The 22,483-nt window shown below is 45.0% G+C and overlaps 1 protein-coding gene across 4 annotated transcripts in view; it reads right to left on the bottom strand.

Moving 5' to 3' along the window:
* Window positions 1-21,442, bottom strand: part of CUNH14orf105 (chromosome unknown C14orf105 homolog) — a 39,187-nt gene extending 17,745 nt beyond the window's left edge. For 3 of the 4 annotated variants that reach the window (XR_002097599.1, XR_002097598.1, XM_019518415.1), the window contains exons 1-4: window positions 21,038-21,442; window positions 18,233-18,315; window positions 3,155-3,241; window positions 1,550-1,648 (exon numbers count right to left, since the gene is read on the bottom strand). Coding sequence is in view for 2 of the 4 variants with exons in the window: in XM_019518415.1 (XP_019373960.1) it covers window positions 1,550-1,648; window positions 3,155-3,241; window positions 18,233-18,315; window positions 21,038-21,263 (495 nt within the window). In the remaining 2 variants the exon portion in view is untranslated. Of the gene's footprint in view, window positions 1-1,549; window positions 1,649-3,154; window positions 3,242-10,660; window positions 10,869-18,232; window positions 18,316-21,037 lie in introns of those variants that run through there. The other variant, XM_019518416.1, reaches the window with a different exon arrangement.
* Window positions 21,443-22,483: the final 1,041 nt, after the last annotated feature.

Below are 22,483 nucleotides of genomic sequence, written 5' to 3'. Positions count from 1 at the left end.
TTCTTCCAAGTGAAGGCAAATCTCTTAAAATCAGGACTAATTACTGTATTTTCTCACATACAAAGCACTGCTGCTGGGAACTGGAGTGCGCATTATACATGAGAAATGTGGTAAGAGCAGTTTCTGCTGCTTGCCAGGCAAAAGCAAAAGTAAAATCTGCCTGTGATGTATAAGGAGCAGAGCAATAAGCAGGCTCAGCTCCCTAGCTGCTGCTACTCAGTCCCTTACTACGAGGAAAGGCCTTTTCCCCCTTTATTCTGCCTTTCAGAAATAAGGTGCCTATATTATTCTGGGGTGTGTTGTATTAAAAAAAAATATGGTATTTAGCTTTTCTAGGAAATAAAAGCTTTATGGGATACACCAGCAGGTGGGCTCAGTGACAATCTAACCTAAGCAAAAAGCACCAAGAAATCTTTTTGGGTGTTGACATTTTCTCCACATTACCATTATATAATATCTATGTGCCCCCTTCCTTCTGCTCAGCTCAAGGTGCTGCACAGAACAGGCTAGACTCCCCCATTTTACAGATGGAAAAACCGAGGCCAAAACATTACTAAAGGTCAGAGCAGAGCTAGGAATGGAGCTTCGGTATGTGGAGGGCAGGTCAGCGTGCTACCTCTCCATACCACTCCCTTACCCTGGGCCTCACTATTTCTTATAAGGCCTAAGGGCGGTTCAGGCAAGGGAGGATGTAACAACTGCAGCAGCCACCATGGCTCATTACTTAGGGCCGGATCTGGGAACTTTGTGACACTCTCCTAGTATTTGAGCTAAAAGAGCAGCTCCTGTAGCCACTCTGAATTAAAGAGCGATTTGGACTTGGGGCTCACACATCCAGAGGGAGACAGCAGCACCATCTCCTTCCCTGCCCAATGGGTGTTTTTTTTAACTCTAAAATTAATCACGGAATTTGACCCATGGGGGTCAACTGAAACTGCATTTTCCAGAAAACAAACGATTAACAAGCAGAAAAACAGTCCCAGATTTAAGCTGGCATGTTCCCTACCAACGGCAGGAGACAGTTTGAGATGAACTGAAGCCTGTCAAGTGTCAGCACCACCCGCTGCTGATAGCATGCAGTTATGGACATAACTGGACAAGACTCAAGACAATTGGGATAACCCAACCATGCAAGTTGCTGTTCACGTACCAGGCATGGCTAGTCAAGGTGCCTGCTTCTAGCACAGAGGCTCTGTGCTCAGACGCTATCTGGAAACCACTCGTTTCACTTTCCCAGCTGAACACTGGGTGGCAGAGTGGTAACCATGAAAGAGCAAAGTATGGCAAATACGCCGAAGACAGTGAGGATAGAAAGGCAACTCTGCAGGGAAGTAAAGAAAAGACAAGGGCTTGTATACAGATCCCAGCCAGCTTTTGACAGTGTTGCCCAATAAGCATCCCTCATCTTGGTCTGAAGCCAGGCACAGCATCAGCTGAGCAGCCTGCTTACAGCCTCGTTAAATAGGCCTGGAGATTTTCAATCTCTCTCTCCCTTTCAGATGGTGTAAAATCCAACGGGCACCTCTCCCCTAAGTGATTTCAGCCTCACCTCTTGTCGCTTGCGGTTCAATTCTAACATCTGCAGCTTGTGCAAGTGCTGTCGTCTTCCTGTGGAGTGTGTCACGGCCTGTACTCTCTTCTCCCAGTTCTTACAAGGAATTAAAAAAAATACCATTAACAAGACAAAATCATCTGCTAACTGCTATAAAATCCATCCCCCATCCCTTCAATGCCTGAAGAGCATGCTTATTGGGTATAGAGGAGTGCAGCTTCCTCAATATTGCCAGTTCTCACAATCTTCTTGCAATACTTTGACATTTATCCTTACAACTCCAGCTGGTGGAATCTCATTATCACTGGAGATTTTTTTTTTATTTTGTTTTGGTTTTAAATGAGTAAGTTTCTAGCCCTCCTGGTTAGGGAGGAAAACTTGAAAACGTGACCCATACACATACCTACACCACATGGCAAATAAAAGAAGCCTTCAATGTATTTTGTCAGATCTTGTCATTTTAAAGTCAACCTTATGGGCTTTTACACAGACAGATTCATCATTGCTTAATGCTTGAGGTTGGCAAGACTGTTTTGCTGTTCCATTGTTTTAATATAGTCATTTCACTGTGGTTTATGCATGCGATAGCTGGATATGACTTTGCAGAGAAAGACAATGAGTCACCAGGAGCAAAACACCACTACCATTTCTGCATGCCTAACTAGAGATTGGTAGGACCTGATTGTTCAAGGTACTGCCATAGCCATCAAAACCAATTGTTATAAATAAATGAAGAGTTAAATCAGAATTAATCCTGTCGGCTGTACAATCCAGCCCTACCGCATCAAGGTATGGTGTGAGCTCTCACTGCCTTCAGAAGTCAATTGCCATCACTTGGAGGTCAAGGGACTTAGCACTTCCGCAAATTGGGCCTTAAGGTTTAGATCCTCAAAGGTATTTAAGGATACCTATACATGTGCCAGGTGTCTTCTCCGACACATGCTAATTGGCATGCATTGGAGCAGACTCAGTTAATGGAGTCTGCTGGAGTGTGTTAATTAGCGTGCTCCAGGGGCCCGTGTCATGTCTATTCAGCATCCTCATGCTTCAAAATGGCAAAGGGGGTGCTTTAACTAAAGCTCATCAAATGAGCTTTAGTTCAAGTGCCCCTGCTGCCATTTTAAAGTGTGGGACACTGAATACATGTGACGCTGTGGGCACTTTAATTAGAGTGGCTCTCGGAGCTGATCTAATTAAAGTATCCATCCCTCCACCCCGAAGCATGTGTATAGATGCCCCATGTGCCTAATCCCCACTTTGCTGACACCTTTCTGGGTTTGGGTGTGCAGAGCAGGAGTTGGTGAGTGGGACATTTCTCTTGGGGATGCCACAGAAAGGGTCTAGATATGCTCTTTGGGTAGAAAATTCACCCTCCTGTATTACCCTCCTGGTTAGAAGTTGCTAAAAGCAGGGCTCATCCAGAGCTCCGTGAAGTCAGTGCAAAACTCTCATTGACTTCAGGGAGCTTTTAGATTGGTCCCTGTAATGAACTGAAGCACGATGTTTGGAAAGTAGCACCCTGCTTGTATTTCCCAGGGGGTTGGCACTCCTGGAATGAGCTGATTTCCCCAGCAGTTCCCCCAATTTTCTGGTGATACCCACCTTTGCTTTTTGTGCTGCTTCCTGCTCTTGCGGTCTCCAGCGTGCCTCTGAAGTGATCACTGGCGGCAGGTCAATAGGTTCAAGCTTCTACAAACCCAATATTTATAAGGGTCAGGCTTTCTCATTCCAAGCGATCATAAAACACCAAAGCCAAATGTTAAACAGCCTCGACATCTCTCTCCAGCTCTGATTCTGGCAGTGGAGGCCCAGAGTAGACTCAGGAGACCTGCATCCTTGACAAATGCTCTCAGATCTTATGTGCATTTTGGATCACAGTAATAGTTGGAACACACTTGTGAAGGGCCACGGCTTTGTGAGCTGCCTGAACTGAGGAAATGCTCAAAATGCAAGTTAAAGAGCATTTTGGCTGCCTTTTGGCTTCATTGCTACAATAAAAGCTGGCTAATTCCTTACCCCATGGGGACTGGTAATGAGGACTGACTATGCAGAAGTGACTAATTATCAGTAGCCAGCCATTTTCAACTTCTTGTGAGATGTTTTCTGTATGCTCTATCAAGACACAACAAAGACAAATTTTCAACATTTATAATGTACCCAAAATATAGTACAAAAATGTTGTACGGTTGATGTTCCACCAATCAAGCTAGCCTTTGTTCTGCAATTGTGCTGTCTGTTAGCTGCTTTTGGTGATGAAGCTCCTTATTTCAAAGCCTGCAGGTTGCTTTAAACTCATTACAACTAAGTTATGTTTGTTTTTGCTTCAAGCTTAAACTAAGTAGTGTAGGCCCCCAGTGTATTTTTAATGTTTCAAGTTATTTGTAACTGAAGACATACATGTATTGTTTTATATGTGATGATTCTCCTCACTATCTGCAACCACCTTTTCAAACTTCTAGATCTGCCCATGTACATTTATGAGACTTGTAGGATGATTATTTTAAAAATCAAAGCTTAATGCACAAGATCTTGGGCAGTACACAGTAGGATGCAGTATTACAAGGACAAGTGCAGAGAGCTGCACCTTGGGTGCAAAAAATATCCAGCACATCTATTGGCTGGGATGCGACCCTCTCAGCAGCACAGAAGGAGAAAGGGATCTAGGAGTCATAGTGGACTCCAAGATGAACACGAGTCACTAGCGTGACAAAATCATCAGCAAACCTAACTGGACTTTATCATGCATCAGCAGATGCATGACAAATAGATCCAAGGAGGTGATGGTTCCCCCCTATGCGGCACTGGTTAGACCGCAGTTGAAGTATAGCGTCCAGTTCTGGGTGCTGCACTTCAGGAGGGATGTTGATAGACTTGAGAGGGTCCAGAGGAGGGCCACTTGCATGGTTAGGGGCTTACAGGACAAGTCCTATGAGGAGAGACTGAGAGACCTGGACCTCTTCAGCCTCCGCAAGAGAAGGCTGAGAGGGGATCTTGTGGCCGCCTACAAATTCATTAGGGGGACGGAGCAAGGGATCGGAGATGCTCTGTGCACCAGGGCATCTCTTGGGGTAACAAGGAACAATGGTCACAAACTGACAGAGAGCAGATTTAGGCTAGATGTCAGGAAAAACTTCTTCACAGTAAGGGTGGCCAAAACTTGGAATGGGCTTCCAAGGGAGGTGGTGCTCTCCTCTCCCTTGGGGTCTTTAAGAGAAGACTGGATAGGCATCTAGCTGGGGTCATCTGACCCCAGCGCTCTTTCCTCCCTAGGTAGGGGGTTGGACTCAATGATCTGTTAAGGTCCTTTCCAACCCTAGCATCTATGAATCTATGAATCTATTAATCTTATCACTGTAGAGTGCTCCCTACATAGGAATGATATGATTGTGAGGGAGTAAAATAATCAGTCCAATATTTTTGCTCTGCACTCTCACATGAACTCATTGCCAGTATAAAAGATAATTCTGCAAAATGAAAGAGTTGATCATCTATGTCTTGCTGAGCCAAGAAAAGCTGAAGAGTATCCAGTGCTTTGAATGCAACAGCTAGCTTGATGGGTGCTATGGAGGATACCAGTCTATGCTTTTTAGGCTGACTAATTATCCAAAGCAAATTCCAGTGTGATGTAGTATGCATCAACATTTGGGAATGATTATCTACTCTTTAACAGGAGATGAATGAGCCAGTGTTTTGTGTACAAATTAATAGGACTCTGACAGGGATTCAGTTCATCAGCTAATAGGACACTAGTGATACGTTTTCCCAGTACCCAATTATTTTTTCCCATAATATTTGCTACTGATGACAATTTTCCAAGCACATTTGGTTCTTAAAGACATTTAATTAACACTATAGAATGTGCTATTACCCAGCTGTTTGAGTATCCAAATATCTATCCTGGGTACAAAGAGGATTTAAAAGCTAAAGATAACTTCCTGGGCAGCTATAAATATGGAGTTAGTTTTTAAGGTATTAAGATACCTGCTTATCTTGTACCAAATTACAGAAAGATAATGAAATCCTCTATTGCTTCAGAACTCTTCGGAGGTATTTCTAGTGCTGGAATGCAATCTTACTCCCATAAAATCTCTCAATAACTGCAACCAGAAGAAAACTGGACTCACATTTAATACTGGACAGTAACCTCTGGGAGGATTAACACCATTTTGTCTTCCCACCCCCTAAACTGTGACACTATTTTGGCTATAAGTTTTGAATCATGGCCAAGGACTAGGATTTTGAGCGGCATATAAGCAAATGGAGTAATCAAGACACAGGTTTAAGTCTGTCACTTAATGCAAAACAGGAAATACAAAGGGATGGGCCTGGGCAGGAGCAGACGTATCCTGCATATCAACTGGAGGATTGGGCCAAAAGGAATCTCATGAGGTTCAATAAGGACATGTGCAAAGTCCTGCACTTAGGACGGAGCAATCATGTGCACTGGTACAGCTGGGGGGGCCACTGGCTAAGCAGTGGATCTGCAGAAAAGCACCTGGGGGTGACAGCAGACAAGGAACTGAATATGAGCCAACAGTGTGCCCTTGTTGCCAAGGAGGTTAACAGCATCCTGGGATGCATTAGTAAAAGTGTTGGCAGCAGATGAAGGGAAGTGATTCTCCCCCTCTGTTAGGCTCTGGTGAGGCCAGATCTAGAGTACCATGTCCAGTTTTGGGCCCCCCACTACAGAAAAGTTGTGGACAAATAGGAAAGAGTCCAGCAAAGGGCAATGACAATGTTTATGGGGCTGGGGCACAGGGTTTCTGAAGAGAGGTTGAGGGAAATGGGCTTATTTAGTCTAGAGAAAGGAAGACTGAAGGGGGATTTAATAGGGGTTGGTCCCAAAGAGGAAGGAGCTGTGCTGTTCCCAGTGGGGGCAGATGACAGAATAAGAGCAATGGGCTCAAGATGCAGCGAGGGAGGTTTAGGTTAGATATTAGGAAGAATTTTCTCAGGAGGAGGTTAATAAAACACTGGAACAAGTTACCCAGAGAGGTGGTGCAATCTCCATCCTTGGAAGTTTTAAAGCCCTGGCTAGATAAAGCCTTGGCTGGGATACTATAGTTAGGGCTGGTCCTGCTCTAAGCAGGGGGTTGGACTAAATGACCTCTTGAGGCCCCTTCCAACCCACGTCTTCAATGATTCTAAATCTCAGAATTAATCCACGATGCTTTTGTGTATCTATTATATCGCTTTTATGGCTCCTTCCAACCCATTAAAGGCATTTGATGGGTTTTGAATTTGGTCCTTTTCTCTTTGGGTCATACTCCTGCAGCTTTCAATAGGCTTCAGATCAGCCCCATAGACATCTCCATGTTCATATACACTGTTCCTGCTTTAGGAAGAAGTACTGGAGGAAATTGATAAACTAAATAGTGGCAAATTGCTAGGACTGGATGGTCTATGCCTAAGTAACCCAAACTTGAAAATGCATATCTCCTGACTTCGGTATGTAACTTGTCATGAAAACTGCCTCTGTGTCAAAGGACTGGGGTTAGCCAGTGTAACGCCTAGCTTTAAAAAGGGCTCCAGAGGTGATCCAAGGAACTACAGAGCAGTGAGCTAAACTTCTGGTCCTGTGAAATCAGCAGAAACCGTAATAAAACCAGGATTTTCTCCAGGTTTGGTACTGATAGCGATAACCCTTGCAAAATTTGGAAACCTCCAGTTTCTGCAAACCTGGTGCAGCGCTGTGATCGTCGTCTTGCTATGCGGTGCTCTAGGAAGCAGCAAACCCTGCTTTGGTGTTGTGTAGGTGCACTCGCACACACACGTACCTCTTTCATCTGGGATGTTTTGAATTGTCCAGTGTCGTCTGTAAGCTTTGGTCTGTTTTTCAGGCAGCGATATTAATTTGCCCCATGTCCTTGTGCCCCAGGTATTCAGCTTTTGCTTATGGTTAAGCCATTAGCCTCTAGTTTTCCCTTCAGCATCAAATGGTATACCGTAAATATGGACACGTGGCCGTGCTGCCTCCCGTCAGCATACACAGCGTGCAGTGACAGAGCCAGCTCGGTATCAGAAGGGCTCTTCCCCCTCGGGTCTGCCTCTCTGGAGTGCAGGTATCTCTCTGGCTTTGAGGTTTCTTCTCAGCAAAGCCTGTTTTAGACAACGAGTATGTTCCCCATTGCAAGTAAGTTAAAGAAGAATCAGGTCTTTCCATCCCCCCACCCCTTTTGACCGAATTACATTGTGGTGGACGGTGTTCAGCAGATGTTTTTCGTTCTTTGTGAATAAATATCTGGTTGAAAATCAAACAGAGTTTATTCTCTGCAGAGCAGAGGGTGTGTTTTAATCTTGTATTTGACATGCAGATGCTTTTATTATTTAGGTTATTATGAGGTCCTCCATACCCTTCATGTAAGGGAGGGGAAAGAAACAATTAAGCTTTTTTATGGAGACCAGTAGCTGAATAAATAGGGATGGCCAACCAAGAAAAGGAATGGGCAAAGCTGTTTAAGACTTTAATTTTTTGGGTGGAGAGGCCTGAGTGGATCTTATTTGATTGGGGGGCAGGGAAGGGTATGTGTGTGTATGCACGTGCATGTGGTGTGCATGAGTGTGTGTTTCTGAGAAAGTAAACTGAGTGTAAGTAAAAAGTGGGAGTACATTCAAGAAAGACCTCATCCCCCCGGCAATTCCACCATCGGCCTGAAACCTTTCACAAATCCTATATTTGCGCCTCACTGGTTGGATCCAAGGCAGTAACAGCATTTTGGTAACACCAGGGCCCCCAGCCATGATGAAGGCCCGTGCTGCCAGTGTTGTAAAGACATTGCGTGAGAACAGATGAAATGGAGATGAAAGAAACCAGCACGCTTGCAACCCAGAAAGACAGCGAGGGGAGGGGGGACCCTACAGAAGTATCAGGTTTATAATCTGAATGGACAAGAGAAAAACTTCCTTGTCACAAGTGGCAAATGGAGACTTGAAACACGGGGATCTCAAGGCAAACCTCTGTACACAGGACAAGACGCAAGCAGAGTTGAACTCAAACACATGCTTGGGGGCATACATGAATTAGGGCCTACCTAATGCACTCTTGGTCCCAAATAGCCAGGAGTGGAACTGAAATCTCAAACACAACTCGTGACTTGACACCCTCCCTGCCTTTCACAAGTTAGTTAGTCCCCTTGGAAAAGCCTCCTGGGTTTTATGTTTCCTGGGTCTCATGGTTCACCCAAGGCCGACTATTCCCTTTATCATCCCAGCACCTGAAAAACTAATCAGAAGTTGGACTAATTTGAAAGATGACACTAGATGGCAGCAGCTGACACTGCAAATTACTGGCCAAGCTGTAAATCATTCACAGTGCCACAGAGGCAGTAAATAGGATGGCAGGCAAATAACTCTCTAATGTACTGGCTGTTCCCACAATGAGCTGGAGGGAGGGGAAAGCTTGGGGGCTTTTCTGCATGATTAGATAGGCAGGTATCTTCCAGCACCTTTGGAAATTTCCAAGAGCCTTTCTCTGGAAACAGACCTGGGTAGGGATCTTCTGCTGCCTCTTGAAAAGGAAGAAGCACTTCTAGCTCCATGTTGTTATGTAGCACTGAAAATGTTTCTGGGGAGGGTGGGGAGAAGTCACCGGTGCTTTGAAGTCACTGCTTTATATACAGTATATACAGTAGCGAGAAGCATCAGAAAGAGCCCATGGTCGGAGGAGCAAATATTAAGGGAGAGTTATTGTTTAGTACTATTAATATATGAATATAAATAAATACAATGTGCTAATAGCAGATGTTTAAAGGATTATGAACAGGGATCTGATCCACTCTGGCAGTTACTATCCGCTAGGCTGCCTTTGATGGTGACCCCTGCTGCTGTCTCAGCCTGATCAGCACTCATGTTGGGGGGAGATTGCTCCACATCTGCCCACTCTGGTGCTTTCCTCTGAAGCATCTGGCACCAGCCACTGTCAAAAACAGGACCAGCTGGACCACACCTCTTGTCTTCCTAAGCGCCAGTCAGGACTCATCCTCTCCGAAATGAAACCTTTTGTCTTCCCACTGTTTCCCTTCTCTATCTCCGCGCAAGGTCCATTCTTCTTCCTCTCCCTCAGGAGCCCAATTTTGGTGTCCTCTTCACTTTTTCCATTGCTTTCTCCCTTTGAATCTCATTGTCCCTGAAGTCCTATTGCTCCTTTCTCTGATGCCACTAAGATCTGCCCTTCTCTCCCCTGAATCTCTTGCAGATAGCCTTTATCTTTGTAACCACAAACCTCAACCTGGCCTCCCAAATTCTCAACTCTTACTATTCCAGTCCATCCAAGATGCTCTTGCCAGCCTCCTCTCTCACTGCTCCTCCTCCATCACTTCACGTCCTTTCGGAAACTGTCTCTGCGCTACCTGCTAGTTACTACCTCAAAATCAAATATCTTGGGCCCATCTCCAAGGTCTGCTCTAGCTCCACCTGCTCTTGTGTCCTCCTACTACACCCATCCCAGCTCCACCCAGACCTGTTACTATCTCAGTTTCCCCTCCCTCTCCCTTCACACTTTCTATAAAATTGTTCCCTTTGCTAGCTTCAGTCTCCACATTAACCACTAATGCTTTCACCCTGCCATAGTCTTCCCAGTCATCTTTCCATCCCTCTTCCAGCGGCTTCGCCTTACTTCCCCTGTAACCTTCTCACTCCTCCTCTCTGTTAGCCCCTGGCCCATCTTGGTTTTATTTGCTGTGACATGACCTTGTGGGCAGGGCTGTGTTTTCAATGCATGTTTGTCCAGTGCTGTTCAAATGCCCGGCATGACACAGATGACTGAAAGTAATCATCGTAAATATTGGCAATGGGGGACTGTACAGCCAGCTGTAGCTGCCCCTATGCATGCAGCCAAGCCTGGCCCGTTAGACACAGCTCAGCTGCAGTGGGAATTTAGTTTAGGACAATGGGAAAACATTTGGCAAGGGCTGAGAGGGGAGGGAAGGAGGAGGAAGGGCTTTTAGATGCTTCCTGAAAGGTTGAAGGAATCAAATGCTCTTAGAAAATGCTCTTAGATGAATTCCACTGCTGTCTGCGAGCAGCCCAGGCCAAAAACCTGGCTCTGTTATTGTAAGGGTATGAACAACCATTTAATTTGACCTGGTGGTGATTATCCTGAGGTTTGACCTGTATCAAAAGAGAAGCAGCAGTGTCATTTACACACATTGCCCTTCCAAACTGCAGCGCTACTCTTTTGCTAGTTGGTGGCCAGTGAAACTGGGTTAGCTCCTTCAGGTCTGGCAGATGTTTGCTCCATGCAGGTGCCAGGTAGATCCTGCTCTCCAAGCCTGGTGGGGTCAAGACCAGCATAGCCCCGGATGCAGCTTGCAGCAATCACATGGCTGCTCTAAATTGCATGCAACTGCTAATGGACCCAAGAAACCGGTCTGCCTCCTGGGAATCACCAGAGCAGTGGGACACCCCAGCCAAACCCACCTACTCCGCTCTACCTAGGAGAACTGGGGGCTCCTACTCAGCTGTCAGCCCCCTGGGAATGCTTCTCAGCTAAGTAGCTGAGCTGGGGCTGTGGCCCCTTTGGCCTGCCATAGCTGGCTCATCATCACTGCTCTGTTGTGGGGCTAGAGGCAATGAGTCAAGAGAGGAGCCATATGAAAAGCAAGGGCTGGGGGAGCAGAGCCCTTCAAAGTGATCTTTGCCAGAGCAGCAGCAAGTTGCAGATGCAGGCCCAGTGGGCACCTGAATTCACCAAGCTCTGTCACTTTGTCCACCTGGAGGCTCAGCGGAGACTGAAGGCGGCTGAGATGGAAAGGGAGGAAATTCCCTGTCCTTACAGCTGCAGAGCCCCTGCTGAAGCCAGCAGCAGGACTCCCTTTGACTTCAATGGTGCAGGAGAGGATCCTGGGAGAAAGCAAACAAAAAAAAGAGCAAGCTGTGCAGGGAGCTGATTTGCACCTTAGGCACAAAGCAAATGCTGCTCCTGCCTACTGCTGAGGTCGTGCTTCGGGCTTCAGAGAGTCCAGAAAAGAGGACGTTTGCCAAAACCCACTGAACTCAGTGGGAGTTTTTCCATGGATGGCAGTGGGGCTTGGATCTGGGCTTTCAAATGCAAGAACCACTGAATGCAAGCAGAAGGCAGGGAGAAGCAATTACAATGTCATAAATCAAATTCCTAGCAATTTTTCCTCTTAAAAACAGTTTGCAGGTAAGGGGAAGAGGAGGGAAGAGTTCAGGGAGTTTCCAAAGCCAGCCAAGTACTAGATCAGGGATAGGAGGGGGAGAGAATTGTAATAAAGTGCAGCCAGTGGCTTCCTGCTCGCTGTTTTTTGATTTAAGAACAGTCCAACCCTTGTAATTCAATTCCAGTTAGGCTTGTGATCTGGGAATATGTGGTCTGAGCTACCCTTGTTTTTCATACGAGTATAAATATGTCAGTCAAGAGAGTGGTTTTGTTACCCTGCATTGTTACATCACCACCAAATGCAATTCCACGATCCCAGTATCAATGTGTTTCACTTCCCATATCGGTATAAGTTAAACTGGGATATGCTACTTAAGGTTGGTTTAGTTAAACTAGCACACCTTTTGGGTTCAACTACTCAGGCACTAAAAGAAAGTGCCCCGAGAGAAGAAACTTTTTGATAGCAATCTTACAGCAGATTGATTATTGCAGGTCATTTACCATGTGTCAGCTCAGCTGGGGGTGATGGGAAAAAAAAAACCGGTGGAATGCTTTTTACATCCTTTATAATTAAGAGCTTGATCCCACAAACGTTTATGCCAGTTCATAATGTGGGTAATTAATTATAGGCCAGTTAGTTTGACATCATTCCTAGGCAAAATAACAGAAAAGCTGATACAGGATTAAATTAATTAAGAATGAAAGGCCTGGAATATAATTAATGCCACTCACTGTGGCTTCATGGAAAATAGGTCTTGTCTACTAAACCTGATTTCATTTTTTGATGAGCTTGCAAATTTGGTTACTGCAATCAAGGTGACTGCACAGATGTAATCTTGGTATATAAAACAATTGAAAGGCCTTTGACTTTGGGCCACACAGCTTTCTGACTAAGGCATTAACACTGCACCGTATTACAGCACAGATTAAATGGTTTACCGATAAGTCTCAAGAAGTACTTGTTAATGGGCAATCATCATTCAGCTGGGATGTTTCTAGGGGATTGGTACCAGGCCTAGTGCTATGCACGCTTTTCATCTATGATCTGGAAATAGACATCTGTAAAATCACTGTAGAGAAAACGTGCAGATAACAGAGCCCAGGAGAGTGGTAAATAACACTGAGGACTGGGCTATTACACAGAACGACCAGTATAGCTCTGTAAGCTGGCTTCATTTAGAAATAATGAATATAGCTTCAAGGCGAGGACGTGCATCCAGGAGGAAAGAACGTGGACCGCGCCTACAGAAATGGGGATGGCAGAGCCTGAAAAAAGGTGGAGATGGCTGTAGTCAAGAAATGTAAGAATAACCGCCCGGTAGGATGTTGTTGCCAAAAGGGTTAATAGGATCCTTAGCTGTATTGACAGTGGCGCTGAGAGTAGGACTCGGGAAATGCCTTTATGTATGATGTTGCTTTTTCTATGTGTCTATGTGTACCGTAGGAGGTCTCTTTGATTTTATGGATTCTCTGCAAGTGTCTATCAAACAACAAACTCCTCTCTTTTCCCAAGGCTGGCCTGCTTCCCTTGCTGTCATTTTTTACCTCCATCTTGCACTGAAATAGCCAACGGTAATGACACCGAGCTAACCATACAGCGCCATTTAAATCTCGGTGGTACTTTATGAGTCAACTGGATGACTCTGACAAGGAGTTTGCTATTGTCCAAAAGACCGAGTCTGCTTCCACATAGGGACCACTGTAATTCAGGCTCCGGCAAGAAGAAAAACAAGCTCCCTGCAGGTCTGCTGGACCCAATTGCAGGCGTTTTTCAGGGCAGGCTCTCCCGTGCCTCTGACTGGCTGAGGGAGTCTGCCATGGGGCAGATTACCATTGAATAGCAGCACATAGGCTAATCTTCAGCTGTTTGAAGAAAAGTAAAGCTCACCACTTATTAAACATATGGGGCGTTCACCTTGTTTCTGGGGCTCTGCTGCCTTTCTTCTCTGTGTTTCAGGTAATTTTTAAAAACTTTTTTCCCCCAACCTTCCTCTCCTCTGTGGTTTCAGGCCATTTCCTGCAGCTTACAAGGGTTTGGGGGAAATGCTAAATTTCAGGCTATGTTTCCCTGAAATCCCCTAAAGCCTGAATTGCAGTGGTCCCTTCTTATGTGGCCAGGTAACCAAGCAGCAGGTAACATGGGTGGGGGATTTTGATGGTCTGATGAAGCTGACTGGGGCTGGTCCTGCTTTGAGTTGGGAGTTGGACTAAATGACCTCCTGAGGTCACTCCCGACCCTAATTTTCTATGATTCTGTGATCAGGAGGGTCACCCGACAGAGAAAGTTCATTAAAGGGAGAGCCTCTTACCAGTAACTTTATGGAGCAGGAGGCAGCACATATGCAGAGGACAAGTTATGGGCAGAAGAAGGTGCAAGAGAAGGACCTTGGACCCTCTGATCCCAAAGAAAACTCAAGGCCAGCAAGGAAACTGAGGCAGGGGATGGTGCATAGGTTTGTTTGGTTGGTTGGGTTTTTTATGCAGGTCAGTGTATTTCTGGTCCTGTTTAAAGACAGTTATCAGTTATCACACAAAACCCTTTGGCAAGAAATCTGTGCTGGTTTGCTTCAGCTGTCACGGGTTCCTGTCGCAGTGTTTGCGGTCAGATACATAAACCAGTTGCTTCTGTGGGATTCAAACAGTGCTCTCTCAAAATACTGTATTTACGGCACTCTTCCCCCGGCCTCCTCAATCCACCTTCCAAAACGGGGATACGTGTTGTAAGTGGGGAAGCTGATTTTTCTGCCTGGGAATAAAAGCATGGAAGAATGGAGACAAGCAGACACTGTCCTCAGCTGTTGCCGAGACAGCTGCTGCCTCTCTCTGGCCCAAGCAAGCAGCAGGAGTCCTGTGTTAACCCTCTCACAGCTGCAGGAGCTACTGGCTGAACACTGCAGCTCGTGCCTAAAGCAGCAATCGAGCTGGCTCAGGGCAAGTGAGCTGCTGCATGCAGTCTGCCGTACCTTGATGAGGCTTGCCATGTAGAAGGCAACGGTTTATGAACCATTTACAGTAAAGAAGCAACAGTCATGCTACTGTCCTTGTAAGGGCCTGGGTCCTGGCCTTGTTGCCATCCTGCCACACCAGGAAGGCCCTACTGCCTCACCCAGACTGTCTCCTGAGATGCTGCACTTCATGGACACTGCGTTTCCAGGAGGATTTAATCCATGTCACGTAGTTGGCTGTGACTCTGGAAGGCTCTTTTTCCTCATTGCCCAGAAACAAGGTGCATGTCTTGTTTGAGGGTGTGCAATAGGCTAGAGAATATGGTAACGTTCTCTTTTGACGCTGAGGCAAGGTTTCACCAAATCGAACCAGCAGTATAATAGCAACGTGCAGAGTCAAAGCTTTGGCTAATAAAACGGGAAAATGCAGAATTTAGCAGAACTTCTTTGTTTTGTTTTGTTTATTGGGAGCTCTGGTAGCTTCAGAAATATTGAATTTGACTGCCGCATGGCATCTTGCTTTCACTAGGGAAATTAAACTTGTTTTTACCGTTAAAAAAAAGTCTTTGGGTTTGCACTGATTCTTAGTGAATCAAACAGTCTGCTTTCTCAGCACACCAAAAAAGTGGTACAAGGACACCCTAAAGGTGTCCCTAAAGAGTTTCAGCATCAACCCAGAGATGTGGTAGCAATTCGCTCACAACCGTCCATCCTGGAGGTCCCAAATCCAGACCAGAGCATTGGCCTTGGAATAGCAATGCCCGGCAGAAGCAATGAAGAAACGTGCAGCCAGGAACTCAAAAACCTCCCTATCCAGTCCTCGCCACTCTCCTGCTCCTGCTGCAGCAGATTGTTCAAAGCAAAGATCAGACTTATAAGTCACCTACATACTCACATGACCTAGCCGCCACCCCACTTCGTTCTCTTCCCTTTCCCTTTTTTCTCCTTTTCTCTTTTATCCTTCTCTTTTTTCTTTCCCACTTCTTTTCTGTCTTCTTCCCTCCCTTCCCCATGCTGGATGCAGTAATCTTCACCCATGAAATACTAAGTATATGTGTGTGTGTGTGTGTGTGTGTGTGTGCGCGCGCGCACGCTCATGCGCGTCTGTGCGTGTGTATGTATATGTATGTCTGTGTGTGTGTGTGTATATATGTATATGTATATATATGTATGTATAAGTATATATACATACATACATACATATATACATATATATATATAGATGGATGGATGTGTGTGTGTATCTATATATATATATATGCATGCACATATATATATGCATGCACATATATATGTGTATATATATAGATATAAGTACACACACACACTTTGTGTATATATCTCTATATATATTGATACACACACACATATGTATATGTATATGTATGCATATGTATATGTATATGTGTACATATATATATGTATGTATGTATGTGTGTGTGTGTGTGTGTGTGCATATATATATAGATATATATATAGCTACACACACACACACACAGTTCTAATCCCAATAAGGCAGGAAGGCTGGCCTGCGTAACTCATGTACTAGCATGGAACTAATGGGGAACTGCAGGACCTGGTTTCTGTTCCCACTTTAGCTGCAGCTTTAGTGCCTGACGGAGCAAGACACTGATCATGGGTGACTCCATTTCCATCCAGAAAACGGAGCTAGTGCAAGGTGGCAAATTAGTGAAGGTGTCTCAGTACAGATGTGAACTGTACTGAATTCAGTCCCGTCTCTCCTACAAGTTTCTGGACTTGCAAGGGAGGCTACCCTCAGTCAGCCCAGCTTTAAATGTGCATTTGATTGTTCATGCTGGGGAGTCAAGGGTACCTGGTTACGTTTCTGGCTGCAAGACTCTTTTGTGTGTTGTTGGCTACAGGAAATGGCTTGTCTTAACTACATAGGCCTGATGGGTCACTAGGCTTGGGATGGACTTTGGACTTTGACTTCCCTGCCCCTCAGGGCAGGTGCTGAAATACGGCAGTGATGAGGCCACTTAAGAAGATGGACAGAAAAGGCATGCTAGTGGGCAGCATGAGGGCACCCCTCTTCCTGTGGTTAACCACTAGAAAATGACATGACCTTATACCCCAAGCAGCTCTGAGGTCCTATCTGATCGAGAGCAGGGGTGCAGACACTTGCAGAAGGACAGGTAGATAGAGGCAGCGTGTTCTTAAATAGCCTGATCAGCAGCTTTGCAAAGTCTGGACAGTTTCTATTATACCAGTGTGCAGCAGAAGTAACTAAATCCCCAGAAGACAGTGGTATTATACTGTTATACAGCCAGATTAAAATCAAGTCCCATCTCTTTATAAAAATAAAATAATTTTACATGAGGATGAGTTTTAACACACCAACCACTCACCATGAGGTAAAAGGGATGGGGCTTTACTAGGCCCCAATCTCTCCATAATAACTGCTTGTGTGTGCCCTCTTATCCCACAAAAACAGGAGGTTAAACCTATTTTAATCCCTCCGTTACTGACTGCTGACAAGCCTTCCACTTCACCATTGTTTTAGAACATCTTCATGGGTAGCACAGTGAATCCCTGGCCCCTTTTATCAGGTGGTAGGTGATGGCTAGAAAATGGTATTTAGAGGTTTGCTTTTGGGAATTGGCTTATAGGTGAAGTAGATACGCATTAGAATGATGGTCCAGGGCAACAGCAAGGGTTAACTGATTTCTAAAAAAGCCTATTTCTGAAAGTGTCCTCAAGGCCCACTGGTCTGCAGGCAAACAGCAAGCAGACACTCAGGTTGGGAAGTCGAAGGCATGTCCCACACTGTCCGTAACATGAGATAAGGTGGCACCAGGTCACAGTGCCCAGCTGCAGAGCCCTTGGGATTTCTGGTTTTGAGGGAACAGACCAAGTTAGAAGATCAGTAAAGCCCAAATTGGGATGAGTGCATGTGATGGGTTTGTGAAACAAAGGATTATGCTGACAGCACAGAATGTGGACAGCATGATGACCACTGAGAGACCAATCAGCTATGGCCAGAAATGAAGAGTCATCAGGAGGGAAAAAGAATACAAAAGAAGGGATTTCAGAGCTGCAAAGGGTCCCCGAAAGGGGAATTGGAGGCCACCATGGACAGAGGGCATACCACCAACCCATCTCACCCACCCCACTGAGGCGGGTAGGCCTCAACCTCCAACCTCCGAGCTGTTGATATCTGACATTCAAGAGATAACCTCAGAGTGAAACTCACGTACTGGCTAGATGTACCTTGACTCTATGCAGCTCTAGGACTGGTAGGTATAGAAGTGTTTGCATTATTCTTATCTGCTGCCACTGTGTATCAATAAAAGTTGCCTATTATTGAATGGAAAGGTTGTGATCAGTCTGAGGGTTTTGGGTCCACCCAGAACAAGGTATGTGGGTCATAAATCCAGTGCCAACAGTAGGTTGTTCATATGTCTACCCCCCCCAGAAGTAAGGGCCAATGCATCTCTGGGATATTATCTTGCCAATAATACTGCATTGTGATGTCTTTCCTATGTGTGAACACAGTTAAAACTCAATATACCCCCTTCATATGTTTACAGTTAAAATGGGAGGTTACCATTAAATCCAAGCATTTCCTTAGGAAGCCTTTAAAATTCATCTTACTTGAGGTCTTCGAGGGGGATGCTGTTTAATAATACTGGTTTCTCCCTTTTCCGGCATGATGTCAAAGGCAATGGGCCTCGGCACTTAAGGGAACAGAAAAGGAAAAGAAGCTTGAATAAAACATCTTGAATTCAATATCATATTGATCATTAACATTTTGGTCATACTAAGTAAAAGCTTCATGATCTTCTAGTTACAGTTCTACCTGACCTACCACAGCCTAGCCTCCCCAAATCCCACAGCACGTGGGGAAAAAACCACCTGCACTGGACACTACAGCAGGCTGAGCACAGTCTCTAAATATTTGCTCACATTTTTCAGTGAATGCAGCCAATATCTGCATTCATTGTGTGTAAGTGCTTCTCACACAGGCATTGCTGCCCTCATCTTTTAGTGCTGCAAGTGAATGTGGAAAACTATTCACCCATAGCGATGGAAACAACATTTAAGTAGTCATTTTCAAATATCTATGCTAGAAGGACTTCTCCACTCATTTGGGCAACAGAAACAAAGCCATGTAATCCTCTTGACAAATCACAGTTAGCCAAGATCTCTATCCAATTCCTATCAAAGTCATTCTATTGCTTTCAATAGGAATGAAATCAGCCTTGAAAAAGCCAGTTCTCCAGGGAGCGGTCGTAGACATTTCTTAGCAACATTAGGTCTAAAGAAGATGTATTGTTCATGTATGAATAACAAATCCATTTGAGGAATCTGTGATCTGCTCACAGGTCTTATGTGACAGGGAAAGAGGCTTAAATTTATTTGATAAATGATTCACTTAGCTCTGCTGGACGTGCATACAATGATTAACTACTGAATACAGGATTAAGCTCTAACAACTATTTAACAAACGAGGAAGTAAATGCATTTGCTTATCTTAATAAGTTTTAGTTAGCAATTCTAAAACAGCTGACTTCCAAGAGAGACTGGTTAGCTGTTAGTAAGCACACCCCAAAAAAGCCATCTTACAAATGAAAAATTGGAACTCTGTTCTTAACTCGGCCGGGCAAGCTGGCACCCAAACCCTATCTGATAATTAATAAACTGCTGTTTTATATTTTACTTATTAAAATATTACGCACAGCATAACTGCAGTGCAGAGGCATGGGCTGGGGCTCAGGCGATGTGGGTTCTGTCCCAGTTCTACCATTGATCTGACCTTGGAGAAACTTAACTCTTTATCCCTCCTCTATTATTATTTATTTGTGCTCCTATAACTGCTAGGAGCCCTGCTCACAGGCCGGCCCCCCTTGTGCTAGGCACTGTACTAACACAGGAGGAAAAAGCAAGCATAGGCACCAGAGCACTTACCACCTAAGTCTATTTAGTGTGTGAGCTGCTTAGGAAAGGGACCATGCCTACATGTTTAGACAATACTAAACACAAAAACCCCAAATCTCAGCTTGGCTTCCTATATAGAGCTATAACTCAAGGATTTTGCTTCAAGAAAATTGGAGACCCACATTTAGGAAATCTCTAAGACTTTTTTCCCCCTAGTTTTTCATATTAACATACTTTGCTCAGTCACAGAAAGTCAAATTTAACCCAAGCTCAAACACACCCCCATACACTAAATAAGACCTTCTCTGCAACTAGCATGCACTTATTTAGATGTGGCTCGGGCTAATTCATCATTCAAGTGTGATTCCCTTCTCTTCTTATTTGAAAAACAGCACTGGTAATAACAAATGACATTTACGGAGATGATTTTTTTAAAAACTACGCTCAATAAAAACCCAGTGCTTATCATCTCGCTGAACTGGAATGTTTATTTAAGTGCGTTACTGTCATAAAGCACTCTAAATGTCAGGCTGTATATCCAGAGCTAATCTGTATTCAATCCAGACCCTCCTGCTCCTGAATTCAGGAGGTAGGGGGCATATTTGTTTTCATGGTAAGGTAGTGATCTGTCTGGAAGATGTGAAGGAGAAACGTCCAGCTCCCAAGCCAAGTTATACCAGTGATGGTTAATATTGTTAGTTGAATCTCTGCAACTCACTTTTAGAAACCAGCTCCTGGGAGCTCTGTTTCATCTGAATTATTCTTCTACGGGTAAGTAATTCCTATAAGAATTGCAAGAGCTCCCTCTCTTTTCTCATGATGTGTGTCAGGGTGAGGCCATTGTATGGTATATTATTTAATTATGCAAGGCAATGCTCCCAGTTTTGCTCCATTATGTTGCACACCATGGGTTGCTCCTTAGCCAGTGTAAATCAGCTTAGCTCCATAATGACCCTCACTTCCTTTGTCAAGTGCTTTGAGATCTGCCGTGGCTGATTACTCATCATTACACTGTCTTACACTAGTGAGGATCTTGCCCCAAACCCTGATGTTAATTAACATCGTTATTTCAGGATATATGTGGATCATGCCATGATGCACAGCCACACACAATACAGATGTATGGTCCTGTGTTAAAGGCTTGCTATCAAAAGATACTTCAGGCCCCCTTCTGCAATTTGCATAGGTCGTCCCACTGAAGTCAAGGTGAACAGGACTATTTGGTGCGTCAAGATAGCTCACAGGAACAAGTTGAGATACCTGATCTGGGCTGTTCAGATATGAGGCACTTCTTTAAAACAAACCCAAAACACAGCAATATTCAGGAAGTGGAAGAAACAGGCACACTCACAGAACAGCACAATTGCACACACCCAGGTCTATCTAGCAACACCTTCTACCACTGGCTTTTAGACAAAACTCAACCTCTCTCTTCTGAGCCACTTTTGATTTTGGCAGTGGAAAGTGTTCCAACACCGAGTACAAAAGATCGGTCAATCCACTTGCCCCTGGCCAACTCACCTGTGGAGCATCTCCCATACCACGTTTCTCTCAGAGGCGGGAGCTGTCTTTGAAGCATGGGGCTTCTCTCCTCCATGGCTGCGAAGGAGCCCAAGCTCCTCTCTTCCAGAACGCCGTGAAATCGAGACAGGGTCGCAGAGCAAGGGGAGGCTGGCACAGCTTCTTTGGTTTGCACCGGTGCCACTTTTGTCACCTTGGGGCGTGTCTTGGAGTGGCTCAGGCCCATTTTACTGAGTTACAGCATTCGGTGGAAGAAACTGCTTCCCTGCAGTCGTCCTTGAACTTGGCCTCAACGCTGATCTGTGGCTTTCATGCTGCGCCCGTGTTTGCAAAGCCTCTAGGCTCTTTCTAGGGCATCTTACCTGAACCAACACCACACACATTGCAGCCCGAGTGGCTGGTTACCTTGGATATTCCTCCAGAAGCCCTTCCCTTCTAAGTCCAGATTTGGTGAGGCCAGTTAAACATTGACCGGACATAGTCACTCCCTAGAGGGGATGAGAGGCTGGCTGCTATTGAATATTAAACAAATCCAGGACAGTCTGGGAGGGTAATAACAAATCAGGCTTTTAGAAAGTTTTCCTTTTCCTCACCTTAACTATTCATGCCATAAAACACTTTTACTAAAGGCTCGTGCTTGGCTCCCGAGTGATCAACCTGAGGAGTTTCTCCTTTGCTTCTCTGCCTGGCTGCTTTGTCGAATCTGTGCTCTGATAAAGGCCGTTTGTCCCTGAAGTACTAGAGGAAACTTCAAGGAGCTTAGAAGATGCAACCTGGAATTGAAAAAGAAAAGAAAGGCTGGTGAAGAGCTGGAGTGGCGCTGTGCTACATGTGAAAAGCCAGACTCCTTCACTCCGGTGACCCTGGCTATATAGCTCTGCATCCGAGGGTGCGTCTCCACTGCAAGCCGAGTTAGCTTGAGCTGAGCTCAAGTATGGGAAGCAGTTTTCTCTGACAAGGTAAATTACCCTGCGTGAAGCTCCATGCTGCTGTGTTTTAACTGCTTCTAATATGTCAGCTGGCTCATTTCAAACCATCTCAGCTACCTCTACCCTATGCATGTTCAGAGGTGCCCTGAGAGGATATCTGCGATTACTCAGACTTCCCTGAGCTTGCTGGAGGGTAACACTGAGCAGTCTACATGTGCACTTATGTCACAGTAAATTTACTGTGCAGTAAGTTACTACACAGTACATGGAAATAGGCCGGTGTCTACATGTGCAGGTGTTAAAGTGCATTAACATTGTGTGTGGTCTGACTTGGGACTAAACTTAGTCCTAAATCAGTCTACACACACAGTGCTACTGTGCAGTAAGCATCTACACATGCATTCTTGTGCAGTAACTAATCAGGAGTTAATCTGATACCTGCATCATGCCGGTATCAATTTTACACCCAAGCTGGTATAAGTCACCACAGTTACTGCACAGAAAATGTGCATGTGTA

This window comes from Gavialis gangeticus, unplaced genomic scaffold (assembly GCF_001723915.1).
Source record: "Gavialis gangeticus isolate Ggan-Ray unplaced genomic scaffold, GavGan_comp1, whole genome shotgun sequence".
NCBI classification, from domain to species: Eukaryota; Metazoa; Chordata; order Crocodylia; family Gavialidae; genus Gavialis; species Gavialis gangeticus.
The sequence above is the reverse complement of the archived record's forward strand: the minus strand, read 5'-3'. Positions and strand labels throughout refer to the sequence as shown.